Source organism: Sturnira hondurensis, unplaced genomic scaffold (genome assembly GCF_014824575.4).
Source record: "Sturnira hondurensis isolate 20B ecotype Veracruz unplaced genomic scaffold, ASM1482457v3 Scaffold0001872, whole genome shotgun sequence".
Taxonomy (NCBI): domain Eukaryota; kingdom Metazoa; phylum Chordata; class Mammalia; order Chiroptera; family Phyllostomidae; genus Sturnira; species Sturnira hondurensis.
Genome location: NW_028074503.1, coordinates 3,078,447 through 3,104,625, shown reverse-complemented (window position 1 = coordinate 3,104,625; position 26,179 = coordinate 3,078,447). Strand labels below are relative to the sequence as shown.

The following is a 26,179-nucleotide window of genomic DNA, read 5'->3' as shown; positions in this document are numbered from 1 at the left end:
CAAACTCCATTTCTAGAAAGCGAACGGGCATTTCCTACCTTGCTCTCAGAGTCGCTGCTCTGTGTTCTTGTTCCTAACTGAAGCATGCCATAAAAAGATTAATTTTGTGACATTCAACTGTGAGACGGGGTCCGTGGAGGGAAGGAGAAATGCAGAAAGTAACTCGACTGCCCAAGAGTGGGGCTTCCAGAGAGAAGATAAAGAATCGATTCTCCAAATTACTGCCACATCGTATTTACACAGATGTGGAAATAACTCTACATCTTTTGTAATTATCTACTGCAGGTCACGTGGAAGGCATTACCAAGGAGCTGGGCTGGCTGCCTGAGGTCTGTCTGGGAAGGTGACAGGTCTGATGGGCCTGGGGATGACTTCGGTGTGGGGACCCTCCACACGATGTGTTCTCCCCATTCCCGTGAAGCACGCAATGGCTTACTGCGAACATCTCTACCAGACGCCGAGCAGAAGGAAAGAAAGGGAAATTATGGCAGTTTTAAACACACTTTAGTAGCTATAAAGATAGAGGTTTGGGGGTGACATAGCAGTTCACTCTTTTTTTAAATATAATTTTTATTTAATTCTTGTTCAAGTACAGGTTTCTGTCTTATATTCCCAACCCTGCCCGCCCCCCACCCCATGCTCCCCGCCTCCCTCCCCTTTCCACCCCCCACCCTTAGTTATTATCCATATGTCCTTTATACTTGTTCATGTGAGTCCATCCCCTTTTCCCCTTTGATTCTCTCCCCTCTCCCCTCTGGACCCTGTCAGCCTGTTCCATATTTGAGTGTCATTGGTCGTATTTTGCTTGCTTGTTTGGTTTGTTGTTTAGATTCCTGTTAACGGTGAGATCATATGATATTTGTCTTTCACCGCCTGGCTTATTTCGCTCAGCATAATGCTTTCCAGTTCCATCCATGATGTTGCAAAGGGTAGTAGTTCCTTCTTCCTTTCTGCAGCATAGAATTCCATTGTGTAAATGTACCATAGTTTTTTGATCCAGTCATTTACCAATGGGCACATAGGTTGCTTCCAACTCTTGGCTATCGTGAATTGTGCTGCTATGAACATCGGGGTGCATAGGTTCTTTTGGATTGGTGTTTCAGGGTTCTTAGGATATACTCCCAAGAGTGGAATTGCTGGGTCAAAAGGCACGTTCATTTTTAGTTTTCTTAGAAAATTCCATACTGTTTTCCATAGTGGTTGTACCAGCAGTTCACTCTTTACATGCCTTAATTGCATACTCTGTTTTGAGACACCTCACATTCTTATCTTCTGTTACTTAACCATTCACACTCGGGGACTATGAAAACCCAGCAGGCTGCCTGGCACCCAGTAGGTGCCTACTAATATTTGCTCATCTGACTAGCTGTCCACTTATCAAAAATGACAGAAACCTGACAAAGTCTGTTTAATCTGAGGACTGCTGACCATCGAACTGGATGAACATGGCCCTGAAACAGATTTTCCAGGTCTGAACTACATGACCCAAATGGATCAAAAGGACTGGAAAATTGCAAAATCTCCTCTAGACTCTGAGCTGCGCCATTACAGCCACACTTCACCATCTCCCTTATTGTTCGATTCAGCACTGACGGACTGGCAAGACCTCCCTGAGCACTGATCACTCTCAAGGGCAATCATGGCTAGCACATGGTGGGGGGGGGCGGTTCCAGTGTGCCAGGCACAGATGTAACCACTAAATATGAACCAATTCACATCATTCTCACATTAACCCCACACGCTGTGTGTTAATACTATCTTTAGTTTACAAATAAGTAAGCCGAGAGTCAGAAAGCCTTTATTTTATTTACAATTGTCTGGAGTCCCACAGGTAGGGAGCAGCGAAATCAGGAGTCAAACCTAAGTCCTGCTCCAGCACAAGGCTATGCTGCCTTTATCTAAGTAAATCATAAATAAAACGGTATTAAAATACAATGTCAACATTCAAGTTCTACTGTTTAAAACACCTGTCTAATTTCATAACAACGCCCACCTGCACAGCCTAGTGGGAAGAGAATGGCGTTCAGAGCTGGAAAGGCACACTCACTTTCTGCGGGCACCCTGAGTCGCATAGGTCCTCATCAATAAAGGGAAGACAATAAAGCCAGCACTTCCCCCCTCAAGGGTGTTGTCAGGAATAAATATGAGAATGAATGGGGAGGGCCTTGGTAAAACAGAAAACAGACTCCTTCGGAGGCATCACAGTGTTGGGAGGCCTCTAGCGCACAGTACATACATACTTAAGAAATACCTGAGTGGTACAGTCATCCTCCCTCGTCTGTGGGAGGTGCATTCCAAGACTCCCAGTGGATGCCTGAAACCTCAGATAGTACTAAACCCTACATGTACCACGCTTTTCCTATGCAGATGTATCTTTTCAGTTAACAGAAGCACTTTACCACTGTTCTTGGGTATATCCGAATTGCCGCCATCACTGCTCTTGAGCTCTGGGGACGTTATTAAGGAAAATAAAGGTTATTTGAATGCAAGCACTCTGATACTGCAATAGCGATCTGATAACCAAGACAGCGGCTACTGACTCATGTTTGGAGTGTGTACAGTGTGGATGTACTGGATGAAGGGATGACTCACACCCCGCACGGGACGAAGCAGATGGTGCGAGATTTCATCATGCTACTCAGCAGAGCACGCACTTTTATGAATCGTTTATCTGGACTTTTCAATCAAATATTTGAGGGCCACAGTTGACTGTGGGTAACTGCAACCTCGGAAGGCAAAACCATGGATAAACAAGGACTACCGTAGATTGGATTCTCATTATTTGCAGATTTCATGGCTGTGAATTCTCCTACTTCCTAAACTTTATTTACAACTCCCAAATCAATATGTATGGCACTTTTTCAGTCATTTGTGGACACATGCAAATGCAGAGCAGAGAAAAATTCAAATGGCTGGGGTGACAAAACGAAGCTCTGTCTTCTTGTTTCGGTCCTCATGCTGCAAATAAGTGTTCTTTGGGAGATATTTTAGTGGCCTGTTCTTCGCATTTCTGTGCTTTTTGGTGGTGATTTTGCTGTTTAAAATGGCCCCCAGCAAAGTGCGGAGGTGCTGTTTAGCATTGCTAAGTGCAAGAAGCAGGCAGTGTGACCAGAGAAGCTTCCTGCAGGCATGCCTTACTGTTGCCTGTGAGTTCAAGGTCAGTGAATTAACAACATTAGATTAAATAAGGTGTTTTTAAACAGATACACACAGAAAACAGGTAGTTACTTGCTTGGATGATGAAAATGTGACCAGAGGCTCACAGGAACTGAAGCCCGAATCTCCCTAGGAGCAGTGGTTCAGTATTTGGTGTCCGCAGCTGAGTCAGCAGCATTCACAGCAACTTGACTGAACATAACTACTGTGAGAAACGCGAATCGACTCTGTAAGCTGAACAAATTTATAATACAAACTCACTCTCTTAGAGTAAAAGCAGCTAACCAGGAGGGCAAATTTCAGACACAGAGCTTTAAAGGGGAAATATCGGTACAATAGAAGCACCTGGAACACGCAGTTTGGAACCCTATTCCTCTCCATCCAGAGCTGGAAAGCCCGTGGCCACCGTTGGCCCCGGCGTGCTGGGGCAAGGGCTTTCATCCTTCCACTCCAGTGTGCGTGGGGCTCAGGGGTATAGGCTGCTGCACCTCTCTGAGACCCTCCGCGGCCCCCCTTTCGTCCGCCTGAAAGTCTGTGGCCTGGCTACTGTTGGAAATGCCAGGGCAGGTCTAGGAGCTGTGGAGCAGCCTCACTGCTGTCCTGTCCCAGGTTCCTCTAAGCAACCGCGTGGCTCTGATGTTCCTCTTCTCCGGCCTGAGCCTCGGAGAGTGCTTCTCCCCAAAGTCCCACAGAGTGAATGTCAAGTCTCGATTGATCGAGAACTCCACGATGTTAAGCCAGAATTCAGACTCAGCTCTCCCGGTTATCTGGGCAATGCTCCAGCAACTCAAATGGGGAAAATGAGTGGATATTCTTAAACAGCAGCACCTATTAGAAAGCATTCAAGGAATGCAGCAGAGGTGTCAGGTTATTCGGGCCTTATTTAACGAGTCGTTCAAATGGAAAAAAAAGTGGCCTATCAGATAAAGGAACACTGTTGAGACCAAACCTAAGATTCAAAATTAAAAGCCACTTTTTCAAACCATAGGGGAAACATGCGAGCTCCCCCATCAGCCTGGGGTCCTGCCACACGGAGACCACACGAGGCCAGCGGCCCCAGACAGAGTGCTCTTGTGTTTCTCCTCCGACCCGAGGGTGAAGGAAACTGGAAATGAAGCTACTAGTTCTGGACACGGCAACACAAAGCTGAACTAGCTCCCAGTGCAAGTGGGAGACGCCAATGCTAATAAAATGTCACCTCAATTACTTTTGCCAGGGTTATAAAAAGAAACTGGAGACTTCCTCCCTTGGGCATCTTCTGTTAATTGCCATTTACGAAAGTTCTGTTTGCTAGGCCTGTAATATGCATTATTTTCCCTTCGAAAACAAAAAGAAACTTCTAAAATATCAATCAGCATTCCAATTGGCAAAGCAGTTTGTTTTCCAACTCACACTCTCAGATCAGCTTGGAAGTCTGTGAAATGCAGGCATCTGGTATTAATTTGTGACAATATAAAATCAAAGTTGAAGTCTCATATAAATATTTTTTTTCAATCCAGATTTCACCAGCCTGCACATACCTTATATTCCAGCCTTGACTTTTATTTTCCTGGCTCCAAAAGAATTAAAGTTATACATAACAAATGTTGCACCTCTTAATAAGCTGTACAGGTTAAATTCTTTCCAGCTCTGTGAAATACAGATTGGGTGAGTGGATTTCAATATATCATTCCCTTCTCTTCCAAACCGCGGGGCTTCGATTATTCACTGGCATTTGGAGTGAACGTGGTCAAATGAAAACAAAATCTGTTTTAGTCACTCGACATACACATGGCAGCTCCCCCCTGACAGCTCCACAGGCACACGCGGGTGGCAGAGGAAAACGACACAAACATTAGCATGCACTCTGAGACATGCAAGTGTTAAGCAGTGCGTGTGTGAGAAACAGCCCCTGGATCCTAAAACGGAACCTGTTTTTCCCAGGAGGGCCACAAAACTTGTTTGGAAAAAATGTTACACGCGTCAAAGGCAGTAAAGCACAGCGGCAGGAGTGTGGGCTTCAGGGTTAGACTGGACGGCGGCTCAACGGAGCTCTGCGGTGACTTGGTGGGAAAAGTTAACTCCCTAGAGTTCAAGTCCCACATCCGTGTGGTGATATCAGCCCCTACACAGTATGCAGAGTACCTGCAAAGACCTGGGATACAACCGTCACAGTAAATACTGAGAACCAACTGTGCGCCCGATACTGTGCTAAGTGCTCCACAGAAGTCATCAGATTTAATCCTGGCAGTCATGCTATGCGGTATCTCATTATGAAACATTATCCCCCTCCCCCCATGAGAGCTGAGGCTCACGAAGATTACAGAATTGACCTAAGGTCGCATTTAGGAAACAGCAGCTCTGGAACGTGTGTGAAGCAATTTCCATGTGGCTCCCTAGATCATAACTTTAGTGTCCACCAAGCGTACCATTGTAGTTGTGCCCCATGGCTGCAGTTTTGCTTTCCACAGTCTCAGTTACCCACAGTCAATAGGGGTCCTAAAATACTCATAGAAAAATCCCAGAAATAAACAATTCCTAAGTTTTAAACTGCATGCCATTTTGAGTAGTGTGATGAAAGCCCTGGTCATCTTTGTCCCACCCAGGACATGAACCATCCCTTGGTCTAGCATTGCCAGGCTGTAGACACTTCTTACCATTAGTCACTCAGCAGCCACCATCAAGGTTATCGGGAGGACTGTCACAGTATCACAGTGCTTGTATTCAAGTAACCCTTATTTTACTTAATAATAATGGCCCCAACACGCAAGAGTTGTGATGCTGGCATTGACAACATGCCAATAGAAGCCATACAGTGTTTCCTTTGAGTGACAAGGTGAAAGTTCTCAACTTAAGAAAAACAATCACAGGGTGAGGCTGCTCATCTCTACGGCAAGAACAAATCTATCCATGAAATTGTGAAGGAAAACAAATGCGTGCTAGGTCTGCAGGCACACCTCAAACTGCCAAAGCGCCAGCCACGGCATGCGACGGCTAAGCACCGAGTTAAGCCGGCTAAGCACCGAGTTAAGCCGGAAAAGGCTTAGTTAACTTTGTGCTGGTTGACAGGCATGGAAAGCGTTCTGCAGGTGGCAATGCGTGGTGCCAGAGGGCACCGAGCCTGCAGGGGACTGAAACGAGTGACCACATTTGTGCCACTTTTTAGTAGTTGTTGCTGTTAATCTCTTACTGTGCCTATTTAATCATGAAATTTTACCACAGGTGTTTACATGTAGGAACGAACAGAGTGAATATAGAATTTGCACTCTCCACAGTTCCAGGCATCCCCTGTGAAGGGGCGGGGGGTCCTACAACATACTCCCATAGATAAGGTGGGACTAACATATGACCAAAACCATCAATAAGGTGAGAAAGAGATGCAATTGCTGCTGGAATATTAAGACTGCATCCCGACCTTACTCGGAAGTATGCAACCACACAGACACAGCATCATTTAGTGAACTGCAGCAGATTATAATGCAGTTGGGAGAGCCATTGCTTATTCTCTCAGAGAATCAGTCTTTATTCTCCACATTCAAAATAACTCAGACGTCAGCACCTGGTAATTAGTTGCAAATACGTGCAAGCTGAACTAGGGAATGATGGAAAAATCTTATGACCTCACTCAAGGATTTTCTTCTTTAATGAAGAGAAATGACATGTCTTTAACTAAAATTAAATGAGTAAAATCTGATTTGGGGTATTTACTTGAAATTGATCTGTTCAATATTTACCTTAAAAGGTACTAACATTTTTAGGCCAAGAAACATTGGAAATAAGTGTAAAACTTGAGATGACCTCTCTTTAAGTATAAACATCATTCTCCACTTCGGAAGAAAAGGGGACATGTCCACATGCAAGTCCTTACTCAAACATTTATTTATGCCCTGACCGGTGTGGATCAGTTGGTTGGGCGTCATCCAGTGAGGGGAAGGTCGCCAGCAGGGTTCCCGATCAGGGCACATGCCTGGGTTGCAGGCCAGTCCCCGGTAGGGGGCACGTGAGAGGCAACCAATAAATAGATGTTTCTCTCACATATCAATGTTTCCCTCCCTATCTCTTTCCCTTCCCCTCTCTCTAAAAATAAATAAATAAAAATCTTTTTTAAAAAGGATATTTATAACCCTATAGATATGCTACCTGGAGCTATTTAGAGAGTAAAGCCACCAGGTTAGAAAAAAATAAAAATAAAGGAAATAAAATCTTCAGCTACACATTTTTTCTTCTAGATAGTTATTTTTTTTAAACGCGTAGCATTAGGTTGGGCCACACTGTCCTTCCTGTCACAGGGATGGCATTGCCATCCAATCAGTCCTCACACTAAAGGTGTTTCCCTTGATGCCTTCGCCTCCCCATCCTCCACAGCCAATCCATCTCCAAGGCCATTCGGTTGCCTCCTAAATCCCTTGGAATCCACCCAATTCTCCCCACCCCGTCACCACCACTCCTGTCCCAATGCCCACATCTCCTGCCTGGAGCACTGCAGTGGATTCTCCGGTGTCCTCCCCTCTGTGTCGTCCCTCCTGCACCTGTTCCCCGACACAGCAGTGGCGCAAACCTTTCAACACAAGTCTGATTGATTCTACATGGCCAATAGCCCTTTGATGGCTTCCCACCTTCTCACAAAGCAGGTCGAAATCCTCAATGTGGCCTTTATTTCACCCGCTCCCCTCCTCACTGTCTGTGCTGCAGACACACTGGCCTTTGTCTGCTTCTTCCAGGAAGTCTTCCCACTAGGAAGTCTGCCCAGGCCGGTGCTGCGGTCTGACCAGCCCCCCCCAGCCCTGTTCATCCTTCAGGCCTTAGTTCAGTAGTACCTCCAGAAACCAGCCTTCCCCACCACAGCCAGGTCAAACTCGCCAGGGCGCTTATCACAGACTCCACCAGGACCAGGGGCCTCCCCTCTGTAACACGCCGCACAGCCGCATTCTTCACAGCTGCTGGGGGATCAGTCAGGAGTCTCTCTCTGGGTGAAAGCGAGCACCGTAATGGTAGAGACCAGCCAAGTTACCTACAAGTTCCGTCTATCCTATCTCCAAAATGCATCTTGAGTCTATCATCCCCTGGCTGTCTTCACTCTGGTCCAGGCCGCCATGTCTCTCAGCAGGACACTCCCTGGAAGCAAGAGGCTCCCCAGTGTCTCCCCACATCCGTGCTTGTCCTCCTTCAGTCCATTTGCCACACAGCCATCAGGGGACGTAAAGGTAAGCCAGAGCACACCACTCCACCGCGACACTCTCCGAGGGCTTCCAACTGCACTTACAACACGGTGAGAACCGCCCCCCACCAGGTTCCACGTGGCTCGGCGTGCCGTGGCCCCCGGCCCAATTCTGGCTCTGAGTTCACAACGCTCCAATGACCCTGGCCTTCCTCTTGTTCCTTAAACAGACTAAGCACATCCCACCTCACGGCCCTAGAACATACGGTTCCTACCGCCTCGACCCATGTCCTGCCTCAGAGAAACGTTTCCCGGCTACCACATGGAACAGACATTCACAGACCTCAACGACTCCCTCCCTAGCACTCTTCAGATTTTACTTTATGTGCCTTTTTTCCTTTCCGGTTGCCTTTCTCCAACTCTATTTCTCACAGTAGATACCAAGATCTGTGATGGGAGGAACCCCATCTCTCTGGTGTCCTACCATATTGTCAGTCCTCGGCACATGGAAGAAGGCTTCCAACACATCTATCGGAATACTTGAAAAAAACTGTTATGACCTTAAAATAGAGGCCAACATAAAGTGCTTTAGCCCTGGCTGGTGTGGCTCAGTGGACCGAGTGCCAGCCTGAGGACAGAAAGGTCACCAGTTGATTTCCCACCAGGGCACAGGCCTGGGTTGCAGGGACAAGAGGTGACAGGCAACAATTGATGTTTCTCTCACGCACTGATGTCTCTCTCTTTCTCCCTCCTTTCCCCTCTCTCTAAAAATAAATAAGCAAAATCCTTTAAAAAATGCCTCAGGACACAAATGAGAGCAGAGATGCGCCAGACAGGAGGAGGCGGGAGGCAGGGAGAGCTCATGTGAGAGAAACTCACTGAAGCTGGTCTAGAAGTTCCCCAGACCAACAGCGTGGCTGGCAGGCACAGGGGAGGGGCCAAACAGGAATGTTGACTCTGAGGGTGTGTGTGCAACCTCAAACCTGAGGCACCTGGGCTCTTGGCAGAGACCTATATTAGCAGATGATTTTCCACTGATTTGTGCTGGAATAAATGTCTTGAAGCAAAGCAAAAATATTTCATGCAACACCACACACTATTTACATCTTCCAGGAGGTACAATAAAGCCTGAGACACATGGAGCTTTGTCTACAGTCGTTGTTCCCAAACTTGAAGGAGCCCCAGATGTACCTCAGGGCCTGCACGGTCAGACTGCCGGGCCCCAGCCCCAGGACTGCTAGTTCAGGTCTGGGGTGGGGCCTGGGGAACTGCACTCCCCACAAGCTCCCCAGGTGCTGCTGGTCCGACAACCACATCCCGAGAATGACTGGTCTACAGCCGGGCCAAAGAACGGAACAAAAACAGGATTGTTCAGTCCAGAGTCTGGGTTTTCCCCCCACTAGATTCCATGGTGCCTTGCTTCTTGCCGATGCTGGTGCTTGCTGACAAGGCTTGGCGTTCCTTGGCTTGCAAACGCATCACTCCGATCTCCGTTTCTGTCTTCAAAGGGTGTCCTCCTCTCTGTCTCTGTGTGTTCACGTGGCCTTCTTGTAAAGACACTGGACTCCAGCTTTGGGGACCACCCTACTCTACTCCAGTAAGACTGCATCCTAATTATATCTGCACAGGTAGACAGGCATTTTGGAGAACACTACTCAAACCACCACACAGAGCTGCGTGACCCACAGACTCCAGGGACGACAAGCAGTGGTGCCACTGAGGGCTGGGCCTGGAACCCATGCGGCTGCCCAGTGGCCCTGAGGCCTCTGTGCTGCCCCCACCTCTCCCTGCAACTCCCACGCCCGCTCCCACGCTGACCTCCCTCTCTCAGGGAGAACTTAACAAACATCCATGAACCACATGAAACTCTTTCTGAAATCCCATGTGTGTAAAAGTAGATGAACAGCAAATGCGTAGAACAGAAAATCTGGGATGTGCATGAGTCCATCTTTCAGAAGCCACAACTAGGACACCAAAACGCACTGTTCTCCCTCCTCCATCCCACCCGCCTCCAGTGTTCAAAAACCCAGCTCTGCTCACACCTGGCCCTGCTCACAAGCCTCCCCCGCCCCTGAAATAAAACTCACCTCTAAACCTAGTGCTCCGGGTGCCGACCTGCAGGCCCAGCTCAAGGGCCAGATCCAGGACGGCCGCCAGCACTCACCTCAGGAACAGAGGCGAGTCCTGACCACTCGCACTAACTGGGAGCCTGGCCGCCTCAGGCTGCCGTCCTCCTTCTCCTCCGGGCGTTGGGTGCTGGCCCCAGTGATCTCTGAACAACCCCACCACTCGACTGCTGCAGAGAGGTATGCCAACAACCTGGCACACAGACGGGTGTGGGCTGCCACTTACCCAATACCAAACAGGCTCCCCTGGGAGCCCTGGACAGTCCCACTGTCTAACCAGAAGTTCAAAGAGAGGAGGTGGGGGTCGGATGCAGAGGAACCTGTGAACAGGGAGGGGAAGCGAGGGGGAAAGGTAAGACCTACTCGCCTGAAGGACTCCATGGCCATATGGGCCCCAGGTGTCCCCAGGAGCCCTCACACTCTCGAGTATTCTGCTGAGACAAGGAGGCCAGGCCTGCAGCACAAAGACCACAGAATGAGAGAGAGCCACAGCTCCTGCAAGGGGAGTGAGCCAAGGTGCACCTTCCAGAGTTGTCCTCAGAGGTCCATTCCCCTCACACGTGCCCAGCAGGGCTGCCGAGAGCCTCCTCCGTGTGTGGGCTGGACCCGCTGCCACTCTGCCCTCATCGCCCTGCTGCTCTGAGGGTACAGCGCCGAACACATGAATCCATCACCCCTTTTTGCTTTCCTGCCCCCAAGACCTTTGTTTTGGCAACTGAAATGGTCAGGACTGTGTGACTCGGGGCAAAATGTAGCACCTAATGGAGGGGGTACTGTTTTCCTCTGCTGCTCTGATTTTACTTCACTACTATTGGAAATTAAAACAATGCAGCAAGTTACCTGTTCAGTGCACCACAGCATTAGCTCCACCAAAGCAAACAGCTCCCTCCCAATGATGTCAGCTGACCTTGCCAAGTTTCTCAACTGCTTCTTGATGGGCAGTATAGGATACAAGGCAACTGTGAACAGAATTAATAGCTACAATATTACTGATCCACCACCAAGGGCCAGACCTCTGCGGGGTGTTGCATGCCCCATTCTTATTTTAATGCTTGCAACACACCCAGAAGGCAGGAATTACTGTTTCTGTTTTACAGATGAGGATGCGGAGGCTCAGAGGGATTAAATGAGTTGCCTGAAAGGTGCCATTAGGTGGCAGAAGCTGACTCCAAAGCTGGTCTTTTGACTCTTGACCCTGTTCACCCAACTGTCTCGGGAGGAGGCCAAGCAGCATGGTGCCGGAAAGGAGGACCTGAGACCAGACTATTATTTGGAAAGAGCTGATGCTGTTGGGGAAATTTTCCATATCTCGTGCCCCAAACCCGGGCTCTGTCGGCCTGCCCCAGGGGTTATCATATGAAAATCAGCATCTGGCTTGATGAGAAGGTGCTGGCTGGCCAAGACTATAGCACAATATTTCTTTGTCTTTGAACACACTGCCCTTGCCTGGCTCTAGTCCCTGGGTCTGCAATGGACGAGGGCCTGGCATTTTTCTTCTCTTGGGATTAGCTAATGTGCAAGTGGAGGATTTGGGGCGGGAGAATAAACTTTCACAGCCCCCTAATGGAGTTCTTTGTTTTTCTTCAGTGATACAGCTATGGTAGAGTTTTCTGTTTTCAGACTCTTGACTTAAAGTAAGTAATGAACTAACAAAACAAAATAGAAACAAACTCACAGATACAGACAACAGACTGGTGGTTGCCAGAGGGTAAGGCGGCGGCGGAGGGGGCGGGGATTGGTAACAAATGTACTCAAATACAATGTAACGAATAGAGACTAGATCTGGGTGGTGAGCATGTAATAGAGTATAGAGATAGAGATATCAAATTACAATGTTGTACACCTGAAATGTATATAATGTTATTAACTGATACTACCTCAATAAAAAATTAGTTTAAAGAAGGCTCTTGACTTATAATTAGAAAACAGGTTTCAAAATTCCAGCTCTTCCACAAATGGAGCGCTCAACCGCAGATGAGTCACTCAGTTCTCCGTGGTCTTGACTTTCTAACCTATAAGACGGCCACCACAGTGCCTTTTTGAAATGACCTGACGAAATAACACATAGGAAAGCACTTTGTAAATTTCTGTAAAGCCCCAAACAAGTAAATCAAACTTCTATTATGAGATGTTTGTTTTGTGATAGATCAACTGAGCCCCTCAATTACCCACACAATTACCTTGGGTATTTGTAACCTCCTCCTCCTCCTTCACTGGTCTCTCTGAAAGACCAAACTTTCTTCAACTCCATAAAACGCAATACCTCAGGACCACCTTTCAACAGCAGATCCACCACTTACCCCCTACGGTGCCAATTTCTGTAGTTCAGCAAAAAGCAGCAGACCCCGCCCCTCCGCCAGTCCCTCACATTTCCCCCTTCCCACCCTCCCTGAGATGATCAGAGTCAACAGATTACGTTATAAATCATTGGGTCAGGGAGTAAAGTGCTTTAACATAAACCTCGATGCACTAGGCACACAGAAAGCTGTGGCATGCTTGAATATTTAGTCTCTACCGGAAGGGCTTGTCCTCTACATACCACACAATTTAACTTGGATTTCAGTACACCTGATTCTAAACCTGGGCCAAGGCAGGGCCCTTTCACACACACACACACACACACACACAGTTATACTGTTCCAAGTCCTACGCTTCTAACATGTGCCTGTTCTGTTTTATAAGCTTTTGTCTCTGTGACTGAATGTGCAGCAATGAACCCCAAACTACATTAATGAAAACCCTGTTAGATATAAACCAGTGTGCAATTACCCGAAATGCTACCACAAACAAAGGTGGGGGGGGGCGGGGAATAAGAAATCCTGACTGACTGACTATATGTTCTTGGAGGCTTTTAAAAACCCAACAAAAATACAACATTATGCCGTTTATAAAGAGTAAGGGCTAATGATTTTGATTCCTACATGTAATACTAAGCAGTCTTGTCTAACCCTCAATGTCTATGAAATGTCTGGATTTTAAAATTGCATGTAGGATAAAATTCGAGTGGATCAGGTTTTTTTGAGGTAGCCTATGGGGAAATTCACAAAACTCTGTGAAGTAACAGTCTCATAGACACACCTGGTTTTTAACACTCTTCCTCTGAGGGCGACATTTTGCACAGGTTCCCTTCCCCACCTCCAGGGAAAGAGGGAACAGAGAGCTGTGCGGTGTAACCCTGGGGCACGGTGCTGGTAGACCAGCTCTCTGGAAGGAAAGAAAATGCCCTGACTTATAAAGCTGGCTGCTTCCTGTGGTGCAAATCCTCCCAATCGGGACCAGTCTCAGGTCACCGACCAGCTCCCAGATTCCTCAGTCCTGAGGAGCCATAGAGCACACTCGCAGGTCTAGACGAAACCCAGCTTAGAAGCCAGAGAAACCAGGTTCAAAATCTAGCTGTAGGTTCCAGTTATGAGGTTTTGGGCAAGTTTTGTTAACAAGCTTCAGTCTCCACAGCTCTAAAATGGGTATAATCCTCAATTATACCTATTTGGGGGATTAGGGGGTTGCAGTGGTTGTAGCCACAGGTGCCTCCCATGAAATACAAGGAATTTAAAACAGATGGGATCGGATGTGGGTCTCAGCTGGGGGAGAAGGTGTTGGCGGCTCCAAACAGAAGCCAGGAGTAAGCTGACTGGGACCAGCGCTTGCCTCCAAAGTACAGAGCCCTGGACTAGGGCAGGGGTGACACACTCCTCCTGCCAGGAGCCAGAGAATGAATAGTTTAAGCTTTCTGGGCCACGTGGTCTCTGCCGCAACTACTCAATTCTGTCCTTGGAGCACAAGGGCAGCCAAAGACAATACAGAAATGAACGGGCAGGCTGTTTCCCAGAAAATTTTATTTATAAACAGCCAGTGGCCACATCTGGCCCATGGGTGGGCCACAGTCTGCAGACCCCTGGGCAGTAAGGGGAAAGGGGGAAGCTGGGAGGATATGGAGAGTCCAAACAAAGCAAACTCGCCTGGGAAGGAGCTGTTATTGTTCCCATTTCATAGATGAGAACATGGTCACAAACTGAGTGGCAGAGCCAGACCCATAGACACAGTCCCTGTGGCGCCAGGCCCGTGCTCCCACGCGACCAGGGCCTGAACAATTCAAGGCATGGAAGCACCAGACGCACAAAACAGGCAACACAGGTGACAGGAAAGAGGTGTGGCTGAGCAGCGGGGAAGCAGGCCAGGTGCTAGGGAGCACTGAGCCCTATAGCCATGGAGTATTCGGTGTACCCTGGACTGTCCCCGGGGTCCTCACACACAGAGGTCCTTCCTGAATGACAGAAAGGCAGAAACCAAAATGAGGAAGCCGCCAGGTAAGCAGTGCCTTTAGGGAGCATTTAGGCCATCTTCTGCCCCGTTCAGCCGAAGCCAGTTTGATAAGCATTTATGAGCCTGACTCACAAACCACAGCGCTGGCAGTGGTTTAGAAGGACACAGACTCCGGTGCCAGAGTGCCAGGTTTGAACCCAGCTCCCACGTGTGCGCTGAGGGACCCTGGGCAAGTCACTTAACCTCTCTGTGCTTAAGAATGGGCATAACAAAGTTGTGCTGTCTGAGGGTTGTTCTACACATGAACTTGCTTAAGCCCCTGAAAGAGCTTAGAATAATGCCTGGGACAGGTCCATTAGCCAAAAATACTGCGTCAAGGCACTAAGCCAGGCCCTGCGGGGAGAGCATGAGATGAGCTCACCCCCACAGGTGAGCTCCTGGTCAGACATGGAGCTCACCTCTAACCAAGCACTCCTCCCTGGGATGAGCAGCCTTTCTATGCACGTCTCCCAGCACGTCTGTGTGATGGGCCAGAGGCACTCCTAACTGACAGTCACTATGTTCAATGCTTTCTGAATAAACGACACATGGCATAAAGGCCCAATGCTAGAATGTTCTCTGCAACATGCCTGATGCATCTAACGAAGCACCAATGTCACTCTGTGCCCACTCTGTGACCTTGGATTCCTGTCCCTCCATGTTGCTAGGAGCTGAATTCAATGTCCGACAAAGTACTTTGCACACTTGAAGGCTTTCTGGCAACAGAGGGGATTCCTGTAAATCCCTTTTGAGATGCGAGTGGTGGTGGCTGAGGACCGACCGCCTCACAGGCAGTGGCTTCCAGCTTGGACAGACTCCTTGAGTTGTCAGTCCAGTTATGACACCTCTGATGCCAGATGGAGCGCAGCTGAAAGGAGGTGTCTTGTAACGATCTCCCTTACACCAAGGGAAACCCATTCATTCACTCCCTAGTGCACACCCTGCCAACCAAAGCCACATGGAACAAACTTAACACCTGTCTGCGTCTGATTCTAAAGTTAGGTTATCCGAACACCCCTACGCTAAACCCGCCCAGCCTCCGCAGCAGGCCACAGGACTCAGATGGGCGGGAAGAGATGAGGTGTTCATCTGTCCCGGCTGGCCCTTCGATTCCACAAGGAATCTGAAAACGGGCAGGGCGTGAGGCAAGACTGTCCAGGGTTACCAGCCACGGCAGGCTCAGGCCCAGAGTCTGGGGTTGCCAAGTCCTGGTCTGGCATTCCTGATTCCCATAACGCCACCTCACCTGGCCTCACCTACCTTTCCTTCTCAGTGTGTTCTCTAAAGGCTCCCTGCAGTTGGCCCTCTCCCCGCCTCAGAACTCTCCTTCTGAAGGAAAACAGGCCAGGCAGGCAGAGCTTCCTGGGACAGCTTTGGGGACATAGTACAGAACCATGCTGCAGCTCTCCCTGCCCTTCCTGGACGGCAAAAGGTCACACTTGAACTTGCTGCCCTCCCTGGGCACTTGCCAGCAGTAAGCAGGCTTCCGATTTATTTCCCCTTCTGAGCTTACCCACACCATTACAGGCTTTGTGACTGCCAGGAAGAGGACAGCGGGTGAATCTCGGGCCACTTGCCCCAGCCGTAGCAGAGCACGGTGCCCCCTGAGCGGGGGTGCAGGGTGGGGGGGTAGCGTCCTGGCAGAGCCTGGCTGGCCTCGGGTGGCAGCAGCTTTGGTTTCCATAATTCATGTTGCTGGAAAAAAAATGTCTGCACAATAACTTGGGTTTGCTTACTGCTGAGGAGTTCAAAGTCTTTTACAGGCTTCTGAGATCCAGACGGGTCAGGTGGCAGCTGGAGAGCACAGAGTGGCGGCTCGCCTGAGTCCCAAAGGAACATGGTGACAAAGTCAGGAAAAACTGCCTGATTCCCCCTCTTAGCTCTGGTTGTTGATCCCCAGTGAGCTCATATTTTTCTTCTTGGTAAAGACCAAGACTACAGTCACTGCACCAGCCCGGGTCTCACCCCAAGCGGGGCAATGCAAGGGGGGCGGGGCGTGGTGAGAAGCTCCAAGTCTGTACATCAGTGGGATGTGAAGTGAGCCTGCACTGTGTTTCAATGCTGACTGACCCTGAGCAGGTAACTTAACATCTCTGAGCCGTAGTGTTCTTGGCCTCCCAGGTGGAAGAAAGTACCTGCAAAGCCTGCTTTTTCAAAGGGCAGCTCCTTTGCAGCCCGGAGAACTAGTTAGAAATACAGAATCAAGGTCCCTCCCAAACCTGCAGAAACAGAATCTGCCTTTCATGAAGATCCCCTTGTTATTCTACAGACATGTACATTTGAAAAGCCCATATATGTACAAAGCATTTATTTCTACTCTCCCCCCCCCCTTACAGTCAGCTCTCAATAATAAATGATAAGTGCAATTAGCGCTTGAAAGAGCCCAAGACACAGGCCGAGTCTCTCATGAGGAAACAGACCCAGAAAAGCTGATTAACTTGCTCTGGGTCACACAGTGGCATCAGAAATCAAACCCAAGACTTGGGGGCTCTTTTGTACCCCATGACCTCCTCCCTTTTAAGGCCTAACTCTCCAGAAGGCACAGTGCTAACTCAGGTGTTCTAAGAAGCAAAACCCTCCCATTATTTTAAATACAACACCCTGGTCGCCATGCGCCCCTCCCATTAGTGGCTGAGACTCTAGGGGCTTCTGGGTGGCTGTCTGTCATTCAGAAGCTCTAGGAAGTGGGGTAATCCAGGATGCTGCCAGTTGCTGCCTTACACAAAAATTTTAAAGTGAAAGGAAACCTTAAAATACACCTTATAAATGTACACACCCTCTCGCCCACCTTTCTCATTGGAGCTCACAGCCCAAACAGAGACACACGACAGGGGATCAAGCTAGAAGGCATCTTTTTGACCTCCCACCTCTGACACCTAGCCTAAGAGCCAACCCGGCAGGCATGCTGGCTCCCCAGGGCTGGAGACGGCCATGAGGCCCACGGCCCTGGATTCCCCAGAAATTACAACAGAGAATGGCAAGTAGCAGCGAAGCTGGGCGGGAAGGGGGCCCAAACAAAGAGGCTACCCTGGGTCTGTGAAAGAACCTACCTGGCGGTGAGGATTAAATGTGACAAATGTCAAGCATCCAGCCCAGAGCACAGAGGTTGTGTCATCGTCATTCCATCAACACAGCTGTGCCAGGCCTGGGCACGGAAATTTCCCTCTGTGTCATATTTCAAAGTCTAAAAGTCTAAGCAATAATTGTGATTGGTTTCACAAGTGTCCAGATTGACCACATAACAAAAAAAAGAAAGGGTTTCAGTATTTCAGATGGGGTAATTCTGATTTTTATATATCCATAACAAACCCGATTTGCAAAATCTCAAGTTTAGTTTTAAAAAGGCGGGTTTCGGATACATTATGGAAATGCTTTCCAAATGTCCCACTGTATATGAGTCATCAAGGGATCTTGTTAAAATGCAGATTTGGACTCAAGCAATCTAGAGTGGAGTCTGAGAATTTCCATTGCCGAGAGCTCCCATGAAGGTCAAAGAGCCCGCACTTCTGAGCAGCAAGGCTTAAATAGCAAGAAACAAATCCAAGGAAAGCATAATTTGATTTTAAAAACAACATGCCAGGAGACCATCCATGAAGGAGGGTATGGGACTAGCCAGCCTCGCAGGTTTCTTAAAGTGAGGTACACCAGGACAGCAAATGGCATTCTGCAAACCGGCCCTGGGCCTCCTTCGAATGAGCCTGTAATCTACACCGCTTTGTCCAGGCAGGTTAAAGAACTCTTCAGTAATCACAAAAGCAACTTGCTTCTCACAAAATTCTTAAAGGCAGTACAGTGCAGGGAACAAAGCACCTCAGGATATTTCCACTCCAACCCTTGGTGGCCAAGCTAGCTCTTCAAGGCCTTTCTTAAATCAAGTTTTACCCATTTACCTCCTCTCTGTACATTAAATTTGAAGCTGTTTCTGTGGACAGCTGTAATTTTTTTAAATGCCTATCAACTTGTCGGTTATAGAAAATTCCAAAGGAGCAAAATGAATGTGACTGTTAGGTAAAAAAAAAAACAAAACACCACATTTTGCCGTGTGTAATGTGCCTATATTTTGGAGGGAAAAAATAAGGCTGCACATTTTACATGGGTAGTACCTGAAATACCTTGTATCTGTTCTTGTCGTTTGTAATTATTTGTTACATATAGTTTCTTGCACCATAATGTTAAAAAATAAATGCTCAAATTCCTTTATAATACAAAAACCAAGTATCTAAACATAAATACATAAACAACTGGATTAAAAAAGTAAAATGAAAGCTTTTTTCCCCTGAAAGTTTGGGCGGAAAACGTGGGCACACATCACACAGGGCCAAATTCGGTGCCGTGCACTGACTGACCCGTCTCAGTGTGTGTGCTGTGGGGAAAGATCGAACACACACAGGCTTCACAACGGAAGGATCAGAGATTGAATTCTAGGTATTCTTTGGATCAGAAGTACTAGCGTACAAGATCCTCCATGACCCCTTAGATGAGATTCTTGGAAACAAATTGTGAGGTAATCTGATATTCCTCTGCTCTTCTCACAAGAACGCATCTGTCTACCAGGAGGCACAGACTGGCCCTGCACACTGGCTTCAAATAACATGTAGGTTTGTTACAATTCCTGTCGTGACCCTCTGGACTCGCTGGGCTTATGCTCAAACCATACACGCTTCGAGCCAGTGAGTCATGTCAGGTGGTAATATCGAGCTGCCCAGAGACTGCTGAGTGTGCACCACTCACGCAGAACGGAAGGGATTTCCCTCCCATTCACTCACCCGCTAATGGGGAGATGTATGTGCTGACAAGAAATGCCGAGGACAGACTGTCACCAGTGCCCAGTCTTGGAAACTCATCCTTACAGTTACTAGGCTGCTGGCCTACCCCTCACCCCTGCCTGCAGCTCTGTGGAGTCACACTGCTATGCTACGTGCTGAGCAGGGTCATGACTTCACCCACTTGGGAAGAAAGAGACTCAGAAAACTTCTGGATGAGTCCAGCTTGCTCTTCCCCATTTGTCCCTCGGGGAAGGAAGTTAAGTTTTCCAAAAGGCCACCTTCTGACTTAGGCCAGAGCATGCCTGAGCTTTCAGATGAGCACTACAGGAGGGAAGGCAGAACAGAAAATGTTCTCCCTTCTCATCTCGAGGCCTGCAAAATATTAGTAAGGGCCCATCCCAGTAGAGGAAACTGAGGCCTCAGGTTAAACTGAGCAAGGGTGGAGTCAAGGCTATAACTAACTGCATAGGAGGCCTCATTGACTCCTCAGGGCGGATGATACCCTCTCTCAGGAACAGGCCAGCATGCCCCGCCCCCCTACTCTGGTCCTCTTCCAATTTCAGTCCCACTGTCTGACACAGGTCTAACTCTCAGCCCTCCCTTGAATATATGGTGACAAGCTCCAGCTATTTCCTGAACAATAAGCAAATGTCCAACATTTCATGGTTTTGCTAGTGCTTAATGCCTGCAGATAAACTAGCAAGTACAACACGCTTTTAACTAACTCTAGCAAATTCATCTTGGAATGGAAAAAGGAATTTCCAAACTCTATTTTCTCCCTGTTCCCCACCCCCTGGATCAAGGGAATGTAAGAAGGACTTTACAATATTTGAGGAAAGTAAAAGAAAAACGCCAAGTTTTCCTGAGACAGGAATACCTGAGCGCAGGCAGGAATTTCTCAGTAGGGATTCACCGCGTGCTTGCGACAAGTTCGGGCTTAACAACGCCGCCAAGCGCCAAGCTGCGGGTCGGACCCACTGCTCGACTCTGCGCCCGGCCAGGTTTCGCCTGGAGTAGGGGAGAGCACGTCTCCGTGTCTGGACCGGGACGGTTTCTGCAAGTTCGAGATCTCCTCCTGGCAACGGGTTCGGCACCGCTTTTTAATGGGCTCCCGCAACTCCTAACTCCGGACCCACTCACTGCAAGACCGTGGTGCTTCTGCTCTGCAAGCGCTGGTTTTGTGCACACACGTGTGAACACACGCTCCCTGGGGACTCTCCCACTTTCGCGCGCCCTAGTGGTCTGGAATTCGGGCCAGAAGCTCAGGGATCCGGAAGGGCTCCGGAAGGTGGGAGCAACCAGTGTCCCGCGGCAAGGAGCCGGCAGTGAGGGACGCGGAGCTAGGCGCGCGTCCGCCCCGCATACTCACCGGGACCTCTGCAGCTGCTCCAAGGCGCTGGTGCTGCCCCCCTGGCCCGGGTGCTCCAAGGAGCAGTAGTTCTGAGAGGTCTGCCTAGAGAAGGCAATGGGCAGGATTCCCTGAGTGAACGAGTTGAGGCGGCTCCGACTGCCGCTCCCACTCCCGGGGGTGCCGGAGCCCAGGAAAGCGGCCGCCGGCACCTGCTCGCTGGTAAAGGCATCGTCCTCCTCCAACTCTTCCTGCCCGTCGGGCAGCTGCGGCTGAGCGCAGGCGGCGAGAGGCGCCTGCCGGAGCGGCTGCAACTGGTCCCCGGACGCCCGGCCCGCGCCCAGGGGGCTCGCGAGCACCCGGGCCGCCCCGAGGCCGCCCGGGACCAAGGTCGGCAGCGGTGAGGGCTGCGGGATGCATGAACCAGATCCCGCTGCCAGTGCCGCCGTGAGCGCGCTGCAGCCTCCCCGCTCGGCAGCGGCGAGCTGGCTGAGCCGAGTCCTCGCGCCGCAGGCGCTGCTGGCGCCTGGCTTGGCCGCGCCGCCCTCCTCGCTGCTGCCCCAGTCCTCGTCCTGCAGCAGCGGCCGTCCGTCCAGCGAGATGTTGGTGAGGAAGGAGAGAGCAGCCTGGCGGCGCCGCGGGTCCATGCGCGGCTTCCTGGGGGGCTCTGGCGGCGGCGGCTGGGCCGGCGCGGGGGCCGCGGGCTGGGGCTGTGGCGGCGGCGGCTGCTGCAATCCGCTGGTGCCCGCGGCGTCGGTGCCGCCGCCACTGCTGCTGCTGCTGCTGCTGCAGGCGGCCGTGCTGGGGGTGGCGGCAGCCGCCGCCATTGTGTCCGTCTGCGGCGATATTTCCGCGACGCCGGGACAAGCGAGCGGCGCCCGACTGCTAAGACGCGGGCGCGAGCGCCGGCGACCCGGGCTGGGCAGGGCACGGGGCGCGGGCGGCGTGCGCGGCGGACCGGCCCCCCAGCGGGCGGGCCATGCTGGCCCCTCACTAATCGCGCGGAGGACGCCGCCGCCCCGGCCCACGCGTGCGACTCACTCGCTCGCTGGCGGCCCACTGGCCGCCCAAGCGTTCGGTCGCAGGCGAGCCCTGCCCCCGCGTTCTCCCGCGGCCGGCCTGGGTGTCCGTATTTATAGGTGCGCGCGCCCCGCGCTCGCGCTCCAGGGCGCTCTTTGCAATAACACAGTATCACGTGTGGGGAATGAAAGCTGGGAGGAAAACAAAGCCGCAGGCGGGGGCCGCAGAGACCGGCGGCAAGAGGCAAAGGGCCGGAGGAAGAGGAAGAGGAGGAAGAGAAAGTCGAGCGGGCAAGGGGATCCACCAGGCTGTCCTGGTGGTTTGAGCTTCCTGGGGAGAGTTGCTGGGTCCCGCGGCTCGCCGGAGCCGGAGGCGGGGGCCGAGCACGTTTTCCTCCGCACGCTCAGACTGGGAGTTGGGGGTCCGAGTAGAGCCCCTTGGGTCACGGCGTGAGGACACGGTCCTGGGAGAATGGTGGGTCTGCAGGTCAGTATTTGGAGTGACACCTAGACTTGGCCCTCGAGCTCGTTGACTGGCCTCCGCGCTGCTGTTGGGCCCCAAGAAGTCCTTATTAATAGTAACACGGGTGGGTCACCAGCCCCTTTACACGGACTGACCCACCTGAAAACTCGCTAATCGTTGAGGTTGTGTCTCATTCATTCTCAGGCCGAGGGTGCAGCCCCTGAGATACACACACGGCCGGGGCGCTGAAGATCCCAGGGGCGTGAACATTTTTTGACTGGTCAGAATAACGTACACATCCCCATTGGATGGGGCTGTCACTTTTTATCTCTTAGCAAAGGCCAACGTGAATTTTTGCTTTGGTCCTGAAACGTGCTTCGTTTTCTATGAAGACACGCGTAGACTAAGATGGCCTCGCACCCCTTTCCCCTTGTTACATTGCAGATTTTTGTGGATTCTGATCTCTTTTCCTCTTATATAAACTGAGGCCAACATGTACTTTCTGTCATTCATTTGATAACATCCGTTTGGCACTTATCACGTCTTCTGTAAATATGGATTCCTGCCCGGAGCTGCAGCTCTGGGCCTGGGAGGAATCGCTGAACGCAGTACCCCAGCCGCACCCTGAAGCAGTGCCCGCCCTGCCTGTCCCGAGCAGTAAGTGCGGAGGGGGCTGGGGCGAGCTGAACACGTGCGCTGGTTTCCCAATGCTGTTTGGGTGACTTCTCAAGTGTAATGAGGAACCCGCACACTGAGTCAAGCTCTGCGATATCTAAGAAACCGCTCAACACTTTTCTGAGGGAGAAGCGATGTGTTTGAGATCGATGAATTAATTTAATTAAAGGTTTAAGTTTAGCCCTGGGGCTAACGGATAACTCTACATTGAAATTCCACTCCATTTCAAGTTCAGGAGAGTACATTGAGTAATGGAGAGCAAATACACCCTGTTCAGACGTGTAGCCAACCTGGAGGGTGAGATATGGGGGAGTTTCAGGTTACATTTGCTCAGGACAAACATGGCACCTGGCCCTTTACACAAACAATTGTTGATATTTTATTTTAGGCCATTCTTAGGCCTTGTGAAAAAGTGAAGCCTGCTGTCTATTTATGGTAGAAGCTTTACAGCAGCTAGGGCAATGGTTGCTGACCGGCTCTGTGAAATTTCATCAGGAGTTTAATTACTTTGTTTAACTAACTACATAGAAACTTCCGAGCTGCTTTATTACAATTAATTTTTTTTCCATGGGCACTGGGCTGGCTGTGCCAGCAGGTAGTGTTCAGTGAAAGACGATGATGACTCAACACGTGTAAAGGAAAACACTGTTTTTTTTAAATTATGAAAGTGATAAATATTAATTGCAGAACAGTTAGAGAATAAGATAAGCAAAGAGGAGTAGGGGGGAAAAGCATCATTAACAATCTCATGTCCCATGAAAATAACTTAAAATTTTGATTTTTGTCCCGTGTATGTTTTTAAACAAAAGCAAAAGCAGGCTCTGTATGTCTTGTGATTTTTTGCTTGCTGTGTTGTGATCACCTTTCCATTTGGAATATTCTTCTGTAGCATTATATGAATGACCACATAATGTTCAATTTGCAAGACAGATTATAATTATGAAACCTGAACATTTACACTGAACATTTAGGCTGTTTCCAATTTTTTGTTACAGGGAGTAGTGATGACATTCTTTGCTTTTCTCAGCCTTGCTACCATCTAATATTATTTTTTTAGGTTAAATAGATTCTGGGGCAAGCGGCACATCATGTTCTTAAGGCTTTTCATCTAGAAAAGTTTCAGTCTGATTCCTCACTCTTTGGTCAGCATTGAGTATTAAAATTTTTTCATAATATTAATGTACTTGCCCATTTGATATAACTCTTTGTCCTAAATGCCAAATATGCAAACTAATTTAAAATATTTATGGAAGCATCAAAGAAGCATTAATATCTACCTTCAAACTGCTCAGGCGATCCTTATTAGGGTTATGACAGATGCAACTTACTGTTCACCTACTGGGTGCCAGCTACAGGATGTTTCTAACCCTGTTACCACCCTGGAGTGGAGCACATTAAAATCAATATTTTGCAGGTGAAGCTCAGAAGTAAATAATTTGCCCCATGTTACCTAGCTGTTACGGTGGCTGGGCCGGTGTGCAGACGTTATTCGTAGACCTGTACGTGTTCTGGTGCCCTCTGCTGGTGAGGATGTTTTAAGGGAGGAGGCCAACTCCGGATTTAATCTTAAATTTCTATTTCAGCGTCAACTCTAATGGAAGTAATAGAAGTTTTTGAGGAAGAGGATCTGGGTGTCAAGAGCAAGCCTCTTAACCTCTCCACAAGTTTCCTCTGGTGGGTTATTCGGAGGGACGAATGAGACTGAACGAGAAGCATTTTATAAACTTAAGGTACTTTCAGAAAAGTGTCTGTTGTTATATACCAACCTAATCTACTTCCTGCATTACTCCAGATGTAATTATTTTCCATCTACTTATTTACTGATCAAATATTGAGCAACTTCCATGGGCACAAGGCCACCTCGCTACAAAAAGGATAAAAGGAAAAGTGACCTTTAGCCTTGTGGCCTTGACAGTGAAAACAGTGGAAAACAGAAGCTCAGGTCACATTTGAATAAAAATGAAAGGCAGATTCTGTTTAAGTGAGCAATCTTACAACAAATAGAAATGTCTTCAAAATATTAAAAAAGAAAAAACAAAACAGAGCGCTTTATTTAAGGTAAGGCCTGAGGGGAAGGTCTCTGGCAAGAGCCAGGAAGAGAAGGGGTAGAGGGGGGCACTTCTCAGAGAGGAAGTTCTGCAAACAAATTCCTCATGAATTACAGGCAGAGAGAACTATGACTTAAAATGTAATTCCTCTGGATCAGCCAAGAGTTTTTTCCATATACTGCCTGTTCCAAGTGCCTATTCTGAAAGCTTTTTTTTTTTGCATGCATGCATGAATTGTTTTGAGGTCCAATTTTAAAAACAAAGAAAAAAAAGAAATTGCAAATAATGGCTGACCCTTTTTTAAAAAGTAGCAGAACATGAAGTCGGAAAATTAGCTTAGGTATGACGGGTGATATCACTCATAACAGAAACCATCTGATATAGTGGAAGACAAGAGGGTCTGATGCCTGTCCAGGTTCTTACAAGATGGTGAGTTCTTGGGACTCCAGGTGGGCCCCAGGCATGTGCACAGACTTCTAGATGAAGGCTCCACTAGACTCTGCACAAATAAGCAGGCCAAGTAGGCTCTGTGTCCCCAGCATAAAAAGCATTATTATATAGTGTTTGCATTTGTTCAGGTCATTCTCACATCAGAATGGGATGGCCATGGCCAGATACTGGGGATACATCACCCCCCCCCATGCCTGCTGGATTAATTGGTAGTCCATGGTAACCTTCACTGATAGGTACATGAAGAAACAGCTCACAGAAAGTGAAATGCAAGTGCCTAGCAGTTACTTGAGAGAAGGAAGACACTCTTATACTGCTGATGAAGTGTAGATCGAAACAACCTTTCTGGAAAGTCATTTGGCAATAGTATTAAGAGCCTTAAAAAAAAGTGCATGACTGAGAGCATGAGCTTAGAGTCATCCTGGCCTGGTTACATTTTGACCCCACTATCATGGCTTGCAGTGTGTTGAGCATGTTACTGTATCTATTTTGAGCTTCAGTTTTGTCATCTGTGAAATGAGAGTGAAAATATATACCTTATAGCATTGTTATGAGGATTCAGTACAGTAATAGTGCCGTAAATGCTTGCTATATGGTAAGCACTCAAGAATATAGTTCCTGTAATAATCCTAAAGGGCTACTGAGAAACATGGCCAAAGATTTATGCAAAAAATATTCATTATAGCATT

General features: G+C 48.9%; 1 protein-coding gene across 2 annotated transcripts in view; it reads right to left on the bottom strand.

Annotated features, from left to right (window-relative positions):
• Positions 1–22,164, bottom strand: part of CABLES1 (Cdk5 and Abl enzyme substrate 1) — a 98,866-nt gene extending 76,702 nt beyond the window's left edge. The window contains exon 1 of one of the 2 annotated variants that reach the window (XM_037031901.1): positions 20,857–22,164. In XM_037031901.1, the coding sequence (XP_036887796.1) occupies positions 20,857–21,662 (806 nt within the window). In that variant the 5' untranslated portion in view covers positions 21,663–22,164. The remainder of the gene's footprint in view (positions 1–20,856) is intronic. The other variant, XM_037031893.1, reaches the window with a different exon arrangement.
• Between the last annotated feature and the right edge of the window lie 4,015 nt (positions 22,165–26,179).